Source organism: Canis lupus, chromosome 21, assembly GCF_048164855.1.
Source record: "Canis lupus baileyi chromosome 21, mCanLup2.hap1, whole genome shotgun sequence".
Lineage (NCBI taxonomy): Eukaryota > Metazoa > Chordata > Mammalia > Carnivora > Canidae > Canis > Canis lupus.
Window position 1 is genome coordinate 56110620 of NC_132858.1, and position 13072 is coordinate 56123691.

Below are 13072 nucleotides of genomic sequence, written 5' to 3' on the forward strand. Positions count from 1 at the left end.
CTCCCATAGTTCCAGCTGGAAAAGTCCCCCGAGGGGCCGGGGCCGGCGCCCCCCACCCCCCCGCCGCCCTGCGAGGCGCGGCTGGAGCCCACCGACCTGCGCTCTGGAGACCATGGCCAGCAGCCGGGGCATGATGGTCATGAGCATGGTGCACAGCCCGAAGATGAAGTTCAGGGACACGAAGGAGATGAAGGCCACGTCCGAGCTGGAGAAGATCCTGGACATCAGATACATCCATGGGAGGGTCGCGTACCTGCAGGGCAGGGGGCAGGTCAGGCTGTGCTCCCAAAGGTTTGGTGGCGTGCAGGTGCAGGTGCGGGTGCAGATGCGGGCCGGGTCGCCGCTCCCTGAGCTCCCTGAACCGAGCCCACGCGGGGCCCTGGCCTGACGGCAGCAGCAGGGGACGGCCGCCAGCGGGGCAGCCCCACGACCTGGGGGCCACCCGGGGTGCCCCCACCTCCCCGGGGGCCAGCTCGGCTCCTGCTTCTCACCCCGGTTCCCGTCAGGGAAGCGAGAACCAACGGCGGCCACGGACGGGGAGCAGCAGAGCCGACGAGGGCCCTGAGGGGGCTCGGTCGTGACCTCGGGGTCGTGGGCCGCCCGCCCCAGGCTGTGCTCACAGGCTCCCCCGCTCTCCCCTGCACGTGCACTCTGATAAATCCCCCTAAATGCATGAAGGTAAAACCAGAAAGCTCCTTCTCGGCTCCTCCCCATGTCCCGTCCTGCGGGCCCGCACCCTCCCGGTGTCCAACGGCCTGGGCGGAGGGGGCCGTGGTCCCCCTGCAGACGGGAAGGCGTTCATGGGTCCTGACCAGCGGCGAGGTGACCACGGCGGCCACGAGGCTGCGTCTTCTCGAGGACACGGCACCAGCCTCACCCGCCACCCGCCGCAGGTCACAGCCTCCCTCCCATACGCCCTGTGCACGAAGCGGCAGGATGACCGCCTCCATGGTCCCCTGGGAGCCCGATGCGAATCCCCTCCCCCAGCCCCCGCCCCTGTGACTCTTCCAGACTCCGGGGGTCAAGTGTCCACAGGGCTCAGGTCACGGCGTCACTTGTTTAGGCAACGACGTCACCGGCGGCACCTGCAGCAGAGCTGCTCTGGTCGCATCTGGGAACAGGCTTCAGGTCGGGTTTCTGGCCGCCGTGCATCCTTTTCTTCCTACGTGTTCATTAGTCACCTCAAATACTTGATTCAAATTCCCATCGTGGCAGCTCCAGGATCCTTCTTTTTTTTTAAGAAAAAAGTTAAAAAGGGGGGCTCCTGGGGGGCTCCGTCGAGGAAGCGTCTGCCTTCAGCTCAGGTCATGATCTCGGGTCCTGGGTTCGAGCCCCGTGGCGGCTGCTTCTCCCTCCGCTCCTCCTCCTATTCCTGTGCGCACCCTCCCTCTCTCTCTCTTCCTCAAATAAATAAATAGAATCTTTAAAGGAAAAAAGTTAAATGGGCTTCTAGAGCATAACCTATTTTAGAGCAACCCGGGGGCCTGCAACAGTTTCTACCTTTGCTCAAAGGTTTACAGGAGCTGATGCTCTTTTGTTTCCAACATTCCTTTCCTCTTTTTGATGCTAATTATCCCCACTTTCCAGCTAAAATATCAAGTTTTCCAGGGCCAAGACAATAGGAAGATTAAAAAAAAAAAATGTGTCACTGGGCACTTTTCCGTGTGTCTTGGAGACTCTCCGGGCTTGTCTGACCCCGGGTTTCCTCGGATCCCAAGCCCGGTCCCGCGGCAAGGCCCCTGAGAGGCCTGTAACGTCCTCAGGTTGGGGGTCACTCTGGGGCCAGCCTTCCCCGCTTTGTCCTCCGGGTCCCTGTCCCGCTCTTGGGGATGGCAGTGACCCGGGGGCGGGGACACAGCGCTGCCCCGGTGTGTCGGTGTGTCGCGGGCGAGGCAGGGACCCAGCAAGGAACAAAGCCACGACCGTGGGGACGTGGCCCTGGGATTCCCGCCGGCTGCCCGGGGTGACCGGGGCCACCTGGCCTCAGGGTTCCTCCCCGGAGCCCTGCGGCCTGGGCCAGGCCGAACATCAAGGGATCTCGGAGTCTCCCAAAATCCCCCAGAAAATGCTTCCACTGCAAACGCGGCCAGAGGTCGGGGCTTCGTGCCGTCTGTCCCAGGCTTGGGCCGCACCATAGGGCTCTGTAAGCAGTCGCCTCTGTCCCGGCGCCGCCTCGCTCCAAGCCCAGCGACCTCCGCATTCCCGAAGCTCAAAATCAAGGCAGGGCGCAGCGTGTCTCGTCCGGCCGTGGGGAGCTTGACGGCACCATCGACGCCCCTGGATCCTCACCTGAGTCACCCGAGTCCCCAGACACGGGAACCCACACTTGCGGCCGTGTCCGGGCCCCAGTGTGCACGACTCCCGGAAGGAGCCGTCTGCCTGTCTGTCTCCCACGCCGTCTGTCCAGCCACGGGAACAGTCGCTTACGTTGGACCCTGTCCCCTAACCAAGTGTTTTGGGTCCGCAGCGTCGCCGTGAGCTGCATACAGTCATCTCACTCGTCTTTGGCTTTACGGGGTTTTAAATAAAAGACTCGCCTCGCGTTATAATAAACGAGTACGTTAGAGACGCTCCATCCCCCTGACGAGTGTCTCTCGCGGCTCGGCCTGGATCGGACGTACAGCCGCCGCGGGAGGGACGTGCGGGGACGTGTTATGGGGACAGCGAGCGACGACGCTGGCCGCTGGGGACACGGAAGCGAGCAGTGTGGACGGCGCCCTTGCTGTGCCCCCCGAGGAGACCCGGGAAGCCGGGCGGCCTGTTTCCAGGCCCCACGTGCACCCGCGGCCTCGGCGACACTCTCCCTCGGAGGCAGTTTGCAGCCACTGCCTCCGCCGTAGGGCACCATCAACCGCCCCGGCCATCTACACGGCCCTCCGAGAAGCTGCAGAATTGCTCGAAAAGAGAAAATCATGCAGCCGGCAGCAGGTCCAAAGCCACCCAGGAGGTTCTCCAGCAGAAAACAAACCGTAACCCTGCGGCCGCGTCCCCCGCACGTACCCGAAGAGCGCCAGCAGGAGGGCGGTGGCTGCCAAGTTCTGGCGGACCGTAAACGCCGGGAGCTGGAAGACGACGATGACGGCCACACACAGGCTCACGGAGACCAAGTAAAAGACCTGGGGAAACAAGGAGGGGGGGTGACGTCCCACCCGGGTTGGGGGGTGACAGGCAGGCAGCCAGGGAGAGTCCAGCTCTGGGCCGGGCTGCAACCCCCCGGCCCCCCACGGACGCCCTGGGACCTCAGCCCGTCACTGGGCATGAAGCTGCGGCCCTGAACGGGTCCCCAGAGCGGCCTCGACAGAGGAGGACATCGGGACGCGGACACACCCAAGGACGCAGGACGAATGAAGGCACCACCACGCGCCCGGGACAGAGGCCGGGGTCTGGGGCATCCCGCCTCCCGCACTGGGTGGACGGCCCTGGGAAACCACAGCAGTGCCCCGGCCACTCTGGGACCTCCTGGGACCTCCCAGGACCTTCCGAGACCTTTGAGGACCTCCCTGGACCTTCTGGGACCTCCTGGGACCTTCTGGGTCTCCTGGACCTTCCAGGACCTACTGGGGCCTCCCAGAACTTCTGGGACCTCCTGGGACCTCCTGGGACCTCCCAGACCTTCCAGGACCTCCCGGGACCCTGGCCTCTGCCCCACGTGCACTCAGGGATGTGCCCCTGCCCTCCTCCCCCCGGGTCCCATGGCCCTGCCGCGAATGTGTCCCCGCACCGTGGATGCACCTCGCCCACACAGAGCCACAAAACTGCTAAATGAGTGGTTTGATCCACTACGTAGATGGGAACCGATGGGACAACGATGGAAACAGGGTCACCGGGGAAGAGAAGCACCCTCCCTGCCCTTCAGCCCCAGGGCGGGCATCGCAGGATAAAGAGGAGCCGCCTCACGGGCAGGGCTGGGTGTCAAGGGTGTGGGCAGGGGGTCAAGGGTGTGGGCAGGGGTCAAGGGCATGGGCAGGGGTCAAGGGTGCGGGCCAGGGTCAAGGGAAGGGCCGGGTGTAGGGCGCGGGCAGGGGGTCAAGGGCGCGGGCAGGGGGTCAAGGATGCAGGCCAGGGTCAAGGGCACAGGCCAGAGTCAAGGGCGTGGGCCGGGGTCAAGGGTGCGAGCTGCCTTCAAGGGCACGGGCAAGGGGTCAAGGGCACGGGCCGGGCTCTGTACTCTGGAAACCCCCCCGCCTAGCACCCTCCCCTGTCGGTTGGTGACCCCACTCGCCCCGGAGGGTGGGTCCCTACACATGTGACCGAGGTCGGAGGGGCGCGGGGCGGGTGGATGGGGAGGACACACTCATGCGGCTGGGGAGCGGATGGTGAGTCCGGGCAACGTCTGCACTGGGCGGGGGGAGGGGAGGGAAGAGGGGAGGACGGGGCGGGGGGAGGTGGAGGACGGGAGCGGGACCTGCCCCTGCAGCACCCCAGCCAGGCTGTGTGTGGGGGGAGAGGAGTGCGGGGGGCAGAGTGGGGGGTCCGTGTCCCAGGGTGGGGGTGGGGTGGGCGGGTGAGGGGGGCAGAAGCCTGTGGCTCGCGGCAGCCCCAGGGCCTCCCCCTCCCCGCCCCCCCTCCTCCCCCTCCCCGCCCCCTCCCCGCCCCCCTCCTCCCCCTCCCCGCCCCCTCCCCTCCGCCCCTCCCCCTGCCCCAGCAACCTACCCCATCGAAGAGGAAGTTGGCGAGCCAGTAGGTGGCGTGTCCCAGGCCGCTGATGCGCTGCAGCCTGAGGGCGCTGGTGGCCCGGTCGTGCACCACGGAGCTGCCCAGGGCGGCGGTGAGGACGGCGCAGCCCAGCACGATGCACAGCGCCACACCGCACTGCCGGATGCTCTCCAGGCTGCGGGAAAGGCGGGCGTCAGGGCCGGGGGGGGGCAGCACCCGCAGCGACCTCCCACGACCCCCCCGGGGCAGGATGGCACCCCCAGCCCCAGCCCCAGCCCCAGCCCCAGCCCAGCGAGGCACCTGCACCAGGAGGGCCCTTCCCGAGGCCTCCCGAGGGCCTGCAGAGGCCGAGGGGCGCTCCTGGGGCTTCCACCTTTAAGGACTTTATTATCCACGAGAGACACAGAGAGAGGCGGGCTCCCTGCGGGGACCCCGACGCAGGACTCGATCCCAGGACCCCAGGGTCATGGCCTGAGCCCCCAGGGCGCCCCAGAAACTCCGAGGGGCCGCGTAGACATGGCTGGCCACCCCCGACCCCGCGCTGCACCTTCCTCCCCGGGAGCCTACAGGGCCCCCGAGCATCCCCGTGGGGCGGGAGGTCGACCTGCTGGGCGCTGCTGCTGCTCTAACACCCGGGAAGCGGGGCGCCCAGCAGCCCGCGGCTCCAGCGCAGGTCGGCAGGTCCTGGGAGGACGCGACCGACGCCGCCGCTAAGTTTTCAGGGAGCCGAGTTACACACAGATTTCCAGGCGCGTGGAAAAGGGGGGGATGGGCAGGCGCGCCCTCCCTCCCCCAAGGTACACCCACACCCTGGCCGACCCTACGCCCCAGGCGCCCGCCGCTCAGATGGTGGCTCGTGCAACCCTCGACCTCAGGGTGTGAATTCGAATCCCAGGTGAAGTGAAGACATGGCTTAAATCTCTAGGGCCCCGGGGGCTCGGTGAGGGGGGGGAGCGCCCGCCTCCAGCCCAGGTCAGGGTCTCGGGTCCCGGGATCGAGCCCGCGTCAGGCTCAGAGCTCCGAGAAGGGTCTGCTTGAGGTTCTCTCTCCCCTCCCCTGCCTTGTCCCTGCTCTCTCTGTCTCTAATAAATAAAATAAAGTCCTTAGAATAAGACGGCGCCCCAAGGAGCACCTGGGAGACGGGCCCCAAGCTTCCTGGAGCTCACGCCCTTGGGACAACGGATCACACGGGGAGTCCGTACGCTCCTCCGTTTCCAGCTCAGGCCAACGCCCGTCCCCCAGTGGCCGCTGTCGTCCCCCTCGGCAAAGAAACGGCAAAGAAATGCCCAAGCCGGCATCGTGGGGCGGCGCAGCGGGCCACCAAGTCACCCCTAGAACCCAAGCTCCGCCCCCCCCAGGCCGCCTCGCCCGGCGGTCCCCCAACTCACATCTTGTCCTCGTTCAGCAAGGCGCCTCCGTACGGGTGGCTGAACAGCGTTATTCCTGCGGAAGACACGTCACAGGGTGAGCCTGCGAGCCCCGGACCCCACGGCAGCCAGACCTCTGGGCCCCCACGGCGCCCCCCTACCCTCCGCCCAGGCCCCCCAGCACCCACCCGGGCCCGGGCCCCTCCCCTCCATCCAGACCCCAGCACCCACCCGGGCCCCTCCCCTCCGCCCAGGGGCTCCGTGCGTTAAGTGCATCTTTGAGGATATTTTCAAGGTAAGACGGGTTTAGGGGAACAAACCCCACTGGTAAGTGCGGGGAGCTCTGCGCCCCCTCACGGCTGCTCAGAGACGATGCCGACTCCCGAACCCCACGGGCCGCAGGGGGACCTCTGAGGATCCGCATCCTCCCCACGCACCTGTCGGCGCACAGGCCTTGACCTGGACCCGGGGCAGCTGTGCCCGCGCAGGGGAGGGGCGCACAAAGGGGGAAACTGAGGCAGAGGCACGTGGTAGGGACTCCCCAAGGCCACACACAGCCGACTGAGAGCCACAAGCCTGATTCTCTAGATCCCAGCACACCCCGTTTGTGGGAAACCACTGCGGTCCACGTAGCCTCGGGTGGCTGCCCTGAGGAGCCCCCGCGTCAGCCACGAGGACTGCAAGGGGCTCTTGTCGCCTCGGCGGTCGACAGAGAAGACGTCTGCCCGCGTAGCTCCGAGTGCACTTGGTCATCTGATTGCTGTCGGCACGCGCGGCGAGGAACAGGCCCACGCAACGCACGACCCTGAGGCACGGGCTCCCTCTGCAGCACTCGTCACGGCTGCCACGGCTCTCGGTCGGCACAGCCCCTGCCTGGCTCCTCCTCCTCCACAGCTCCATCTACGCAGCACACCCAGTCCTGCCGGGGGCGGGTCAAGCCCGGGGCCCCACTGCGCATCCTGTGTGCTCCGCTGCCTCCCATCCCAGGAGGGGACCGGGGACAGGAGACGGCCGGGCAGGGGAGGGACGAGCGCGTGTGAACTCCGGGCCATTTCCGATCATTCCAGCGTGGCTCTTCCGTGGCGCATCCACGCGGTGCCGTCGGTCCTTGGGTGGCCACAGAGCCCGTCGGAAGTCACCTAACCAAGTGCTCACGACAGAGGTGATGCGTCCATGACGGCCACCTCGTCTACTCAGCCTCCCCACTGACGTCCGGGCCCTGCTCTCCCCACCGGTAACACGGTACGCATCGCCGTGGACGGCCGGGTCCCTCTCCATGGACGGCTGGGGTCCCTCTCCATGGATGCCTGGGGTCCCTCTCTGTGGACGCCCGTGGTCACTCTCCATGGACGCTCTCCGTGGACACCCGGGGTCGCTCTCCGTGGACGGCCGGGTCCCTCTCTGTGGACGGACAGGGTCCCTCTCCACGGATGCCCGGGGTTGCTCTCCATGGATAGACAGGGTCCCTCTCCGTGGACACCCGGGGTCGCTCTCTGTGAATGGCTGGGGTCCCTCTCCGTGGACACCTGGTGTCCCTCTCCATGGACACCTGGGGGTTACTCTACGTGAACACCTGGGGTCCCTCTCCGTGGACACCCGGGGTCACTCTCCGTGAATGGCTGGGGTCCTTCTCCGTGGACGCCTGAGGTCCCTCTCCGTGGACAGCTGGGGTCCTTCTCCATGGACACCTGGGGGTTGCTCTATGTGGACACCTGGGGTCCCTCTCCGTGGATGCCCAGGGTCACTCTCCATGGACGGCTGGGGTCCCTCCCCGCGGACGCCCGGGGTGCCCTCTCTAACGAGAGGAAAGCTCTGATCCTCTGAACCACTTGCACCGACCGACCTTGAATGACCTCGGCCTCTGCAGCTGCCCCACACTCCCGCGGTGCTTTGCGACAGGACCGGAGACGCAGGCCCCGAGGACACTGCCCACTGCCCCCTGCAGCTGCCGGCTCTTTAAATTCTCTCCTTTCCCCAAAACTAACACTAACCTTGGCTCCCATCCGTCTGAACTTTATGATTTCATGTATTTTTCCTCCACGTCGTGCCAGAGGCCCGGGGAACGCCCGACTCAGGGGAGCGCTCGGCCGCCAGGTGGCTTGCCGGCGACCGCCCTCCGCCCTCCAGCCCGGGCACCCGTCCTGGTCCTCGCGCTCATCCTCGGACACAGGGGAAGGCCGCCGGGGAGGCGCACAGTCCTCCCTCTGTCGGACGAGGCCAGGCGGGCGACCAGGCCGAGCCGGACCCCGGCCCTGAGCCGAGAGGACAGCACGACTCCCTCGTGGCTATGACCTGCTCTCACTCGACCTCGGCCCGGGGTCCCGGCCCCAGGACGCAGCTCTCGACTTGCGGGAGTCGTGGGGTCAGGGCTCTGACGTCAGCCTGACCTCGAGCCCAGGGCCCCAGAGCCCGCCGGTGGCCGGTCCCGCTGGGCCTCGTCCTCTGAGCAGCGCAGCGGGCTGACGCGGCCGCCCTACAAGGCCCTCGTCCGCGCGGGGACGCCGCGGGCACCGTGTCTCCCGGGGACCCCCGCGCTCGAGGCCCGTGCGCACCGCCTGCTGCCCTCCCCCGAGACCCACTGCCCTTGGGCACCAGCGTGTTTCCTTCCGCGTATTCCCCACCAGCTTCCCACGCGATGACGGTGCCACCGAAGGATCCAGCCTCGCTTCATTACACACTTGGTGGGAAACAAACCGGGAGGAAAAAGATAAAGTGGGGTAAGGTGAGGACACCCGGGAAATCGCTTTGGATTTGCTTCCCTGGAATTGATGCGGAAACAGGAAACGCTGTGAGTAAAGCCGGCGGCTGCGGCCCGTCCATGCTCCTACAGCTGGCTGCTTTCTTGAATTTTTTTTTTTTTTTTTTTTGAGAAGCTGAAAGAATTTGATGAATTGCAGCCTGCCCCACGCAAGGGAGGCAAATGACATCCCCTTAAGTCAATCAAGTCACTCTGGATTCCGGACATGACCTTGGGTCAATTTTTCCAAATAAGCTTCTTTTTGCTTTCTTCCTCTTTCTTTCCTTCCTTCCTTTCCTTTCTTTTCTTTCCTTTCTTTCTTTTCTCTCCTTTCCCTCCTTTCCTTTCTTTCCTTTTCTTCCTTTTTCTTTCCTTTCTTTCCTCCCTTTCCTTCCTTTCTTTCTTTTTCTTTCTTTCCTTCCTTTTTCTTTCCTTTCCTTCCTTCCTTTCCTTTCTTTTCTTTCCTTCCTTTCTTTTCTCTCCTTTCCCTCCTTTCCTTCCTTTCTCTTTTCCTTCCTTTCTTCCTTTCTTTTTCTTTCCTTTTTCTTCATTTTTCTTTCCTTTCCTTTCTTTCCTTTCATTTCTTTCTTTCTTTTCTTTCCTCCCTTTCCTTCCTTTCTTTCCTTTCCTTTCTTTTCCTTCATTTCTTTCCTTCCTTCCTTCCTTTCCTTCCTTTCTGTTTTCCTTCCTTTCTTCCTTTCTTTCTTTTGCTTTCTTTCTTTTTTCTTTCCTTTCATTTCTCTTTCTTTTCTTTCCTCCCTTTCTTTCCTTCCTTTCTTTTCTTTCCTTCCTTTTTCTCCCTTTTTCTTTCCATTCCTTTCTTTCTCCTTTCTTTCCTCCCTTTCCTTCCCTTCCTTCCTTCCTTTCCTTCATTTCTTTCTTTCCTTTCTTTTCTATGTCTATCATGAATAAATAAAAAATAAAAAATAAAATCTTTATTAAAAAAAAAAAGAGGAATGATTCTCGCTCCCGTGAGACGGCGAGGCCCTCAAGAGGGAACGTGTCACCGTCCCTCCACCCCACTGCGCAGACGGGGCCCGAACGGCAAGAGCGTGGGGACACTGTGCGACGCCAGAGGCCAACCCCCAGAATCGTGTGACTCGTGCGTTCACGCACAAAGAGGCTGCCCTGGGAAGACCTTCTCATCACGCTTCGCGTGCATCGGCTCCGCCGTCTTTGCACTTTCCCCTTCAGAAACGTTGGCTTTTGAGCAGTGAACGCGCCTGCACGGGACGGGCCATTACCGTATCGTCTCCAGTCCTCGGCAGCAGGCACGTGTCTCCACAGAATGAGATTGTTGAGGTGATTCAAGTAGGAAGGCAGGGCGTGAAAGCCCTTCTGGTTGTACCACACCTAAAACACACAAGAAAACACGTAATGGGTCTCGTGAGGTCAGTCCCACGCCGTCAGCTACCCCGAGACACAAAGGACGTGAGTCCACGGGCTTCAGCGCCTGAACGTCGGGCCCGGGCGCAACCCCGCGGGCCGGCAGCAGGCAGGCCCCTCACTCTGCTAATTTCACATTCATCTCGAGCATATAATTTGCAGCTAAAAATAGATTAATTTTCCCCAGAACAAATGTGAATGCTGCTCTATAATTATATTTTCACAGCGAAAAAGGAACCTAAACCCATCATTTTTCTTTCTTTCTTTCTTTCTTTCTTTCTTTCTTTCTTTCTTTCTTTCTTTCTTTCTTTCTTTCTTTCTCGGTCAGTAAGCTAATAAAATTTGACCTGCAAATTAAAAGCAAAGAAAATGATCAGAAAAAAAACAAAAAAGATTACTTTCAAATTAATGACTGAACACGGAACATTATTTCTCCAAATACATTGACCTGAACGTTCGCCGAGCACGGAGAATAGAGCAGCGCGGCTGTCCGTCGGGAGGAAGAGGACGGAGGAGGAACAGGAGACGAGGCCAGGAAAGCCGAGATAACAGAGCAGAGCAAACACACTGATGGGACCTGTACTGAAGGATATTGCTATTCTAATGGACTCTTTTCTATTTTTTTATTTATTTTTTTAAGATTTTATTTATTTATTCACACAGGGAAAGGCAGAGACCCAGGCAGAGGGAGAAGCAGGCTCCATGCAGGGAGCCCGACGCAGGACTCGATCCCAGGACCCGGGGTCACACCCCAGGCTGAAGGCGGCGCTAACCGCTGGGCCCCCGGGGGCCCCTGGGCTGTACATTCCGTTGGGGGAGCTGCCGCACGCTGCGAGGACCCCACGACCCCACTGGCGGCCCCGGTCTTCATCCCGCCGGCTGGACGGCTCGTTTCTCTGGACGGGGCCGTGTTTGGCAATGGGATCAGGGCTGCCACCCGGCAGGTCCCACAAAGAAGCATCCAGGTCCCGCAGTGGCAAGGCCACCAGGCCTCACGCCCCTTGCGGGCAACCACCCCCCCACATCCTCCCAGCACGACCCAGTTCCCGCCAGCTCCCCAGTGGCCACAGCCAAGCGGCTGAGAGCCACGAGGTCAGGAACCACCACTTGCGTCACATAGAAAGGCAAGGCGAGCACGAGATGGGTCGCGGGGCGCCCGGAGCCCACCCCAGTGAGCCGCCCACAAAGGAGACCCCCGACGGCCCTCACCAGCCCGCCACTGCACCTCCGCCTCAAGTCGTTCTTAATGTCACAGAGGATCGTTCGCTAATTCTGGGTTTTTGTTTTTTGTTTTTTGTTTTTTTGTGTGTGTGTTTTAACTGCAAAAAAAGAAGAAATCGCTCTTGGCACTAAGCACAGACCGCAGGACAGTCTAGGCTCTTCTGGGGGAGCGTGGGCGGACCCAAGGTCCTGTGACACCAGGGTTCCCTGAGCGGCATCACTGGGGGCAAGGAGGACAGACCACGGGGTCTCTTCCCTTGGTCAGGGGCTTTCTATCCCATTTTGTTCCAGTTGTTTAATTTTTATCTTCAAAGCAGGGTGAGAGGGTCCCTGGGGGGCTCAGCGGGGAGCGTCTGCCCTTGGACCAGGTCGTGACCCCTGGGTCCCAGGATCGAGTCCCCATCAGGCTCCCTGCATGGAGCCTGCTTCTCCCTCTGCCTGTGTCTCTGCCTCTCTGTGTCTTTCATGAATAAATACATACAAATGAAATATTCTAAAGAAAAAGAAAGAAAAGGAGGGAAAGAGCGCAGCGTGCAGGAAGCCTGATGCAGGGAGGAGAAAAAGGAAGACCTTTACCTTCGCCACAGTGTCAGGTTGGGATGCATCTGGATCCGCATCTTGAGCAGGGATCCGTGCTCCGAACGTCCAGCCTCCAAGCCTGGTAACAGGGGCGGCTGTTAGTACTTTATCTGCTTTTTTTTTTAAAAAAAAAGATTTCATTTATTTATTAGAGAGGGAGAGGGAGAAGCGGGCTCTTCGGTAAGCAGGGAGCTGCCACAGGGCTCGACCCCAGGGCCCTGGGAGCACCCCTGAGCCAACGGCGGACGCCCACCCTGGGATCCGTGCTTTGATCAGTGAGCCAGCACGTGCAGCCGGGGGGCATTTCGTCACCACCCTGACGGCCCAAGAGCGGCTCCAGGGTCAGTGTGACCTGGATCCCAACCACACAGGTGCTGGGGACGCAGGGGGCATGGCGGGCGCGGGAGCCGGGCGTCCACCGAGGACCCCGAGTATTCAACAGGGAGGGCCAAGGCTTCCACACAGGGACGCGCTGTCCGGGGCCCGCACGGTGAGGAGACGCGGCCGACCAGGCCCCGACCAGGCCCCGACCAGGGTGAGGATGCACGACCCCCGGGCGTGGTGCACTCATGCGTTCACTCATTCATTCACTCAGGGTAGAAGTCGTCGGAGAGACGGCGACCGGGGGCCTTTTATGGGCCACGGATCACTGAGTCCCTGGCAAGCAAGCCCTCGAGCCCTCGCCTTGGAAAACAGATTCCGGGACGCGTTTGGGGATACGAGGTGAGCTGGGGACCTGCGGTCTCGGTCACCCGAGCGTCTGAGCCTTGGTCTTCAGCTCAGGTTGTGATCTGGGGGTCGTGGGATCGAGCCCCCCCGGTCGGGCTCTGCGCCCAGCACCCAGCACGGGGTCAGCTTGGGATCCCCGCCCCCTGCCCCTCCCGCCGTGCACACTCGCTCTAATAAATCAATCTTAAAAATCAAAAACAAAACGAAGGAAGAGGTGGGCAGCAGGAGGGGGAGCGTCCAAGGAGGGGACTCCTCCTAGGCCGTCCCCGCTAAGGGGGAGACGGGTCGAGACGCTCCCGACACGGCCTTGGTCTCTGAGAGGGAAACTCGCCTCTGGCGCCCGGAGCGAACCTCTGCGGGCGGCATTTGCACCCGGAAGGAGCCTCACCATGGCCCA

At 62.2% G+C, this 13072-nt stretch overlaps 1 protein-coding gene across 1 annotated transcript in view; it reads right to left on the reverse strand.

Moving 5' to 3' along the window:
* Positions 1-13072, reverse strand: part of ABCA13 (ATP binding cassette subfamily A member 13) — a 188038-nt gene that overhangs the window by 44977 nt on the left and 129989 nt on the right. Inside the window, exons 39-44 of the mRNA XM_072791800.1 lie at positions 11944-12025; positions 10005-10113; positions 6045-6099; positions 4654-4831; positions 3001-3116; positions 97-253 (exon numbers count right to left, since the gene is read on the reverse strand). Coding sequence (XP_072647901.1) covers positions 97-253; positions 3001-3116; positions 4654-4831; positions 6045-6099; positions 10005-10113; positions 11944-12025 — 697 coding nt within the window. The remainder of the gene's footprint in view (positions 1-96; positions 254-3000; positions 3117-4653; positions 4832-6044; positions 6100-10004; positions 10114-11943; positions 12026-13072) is intronic.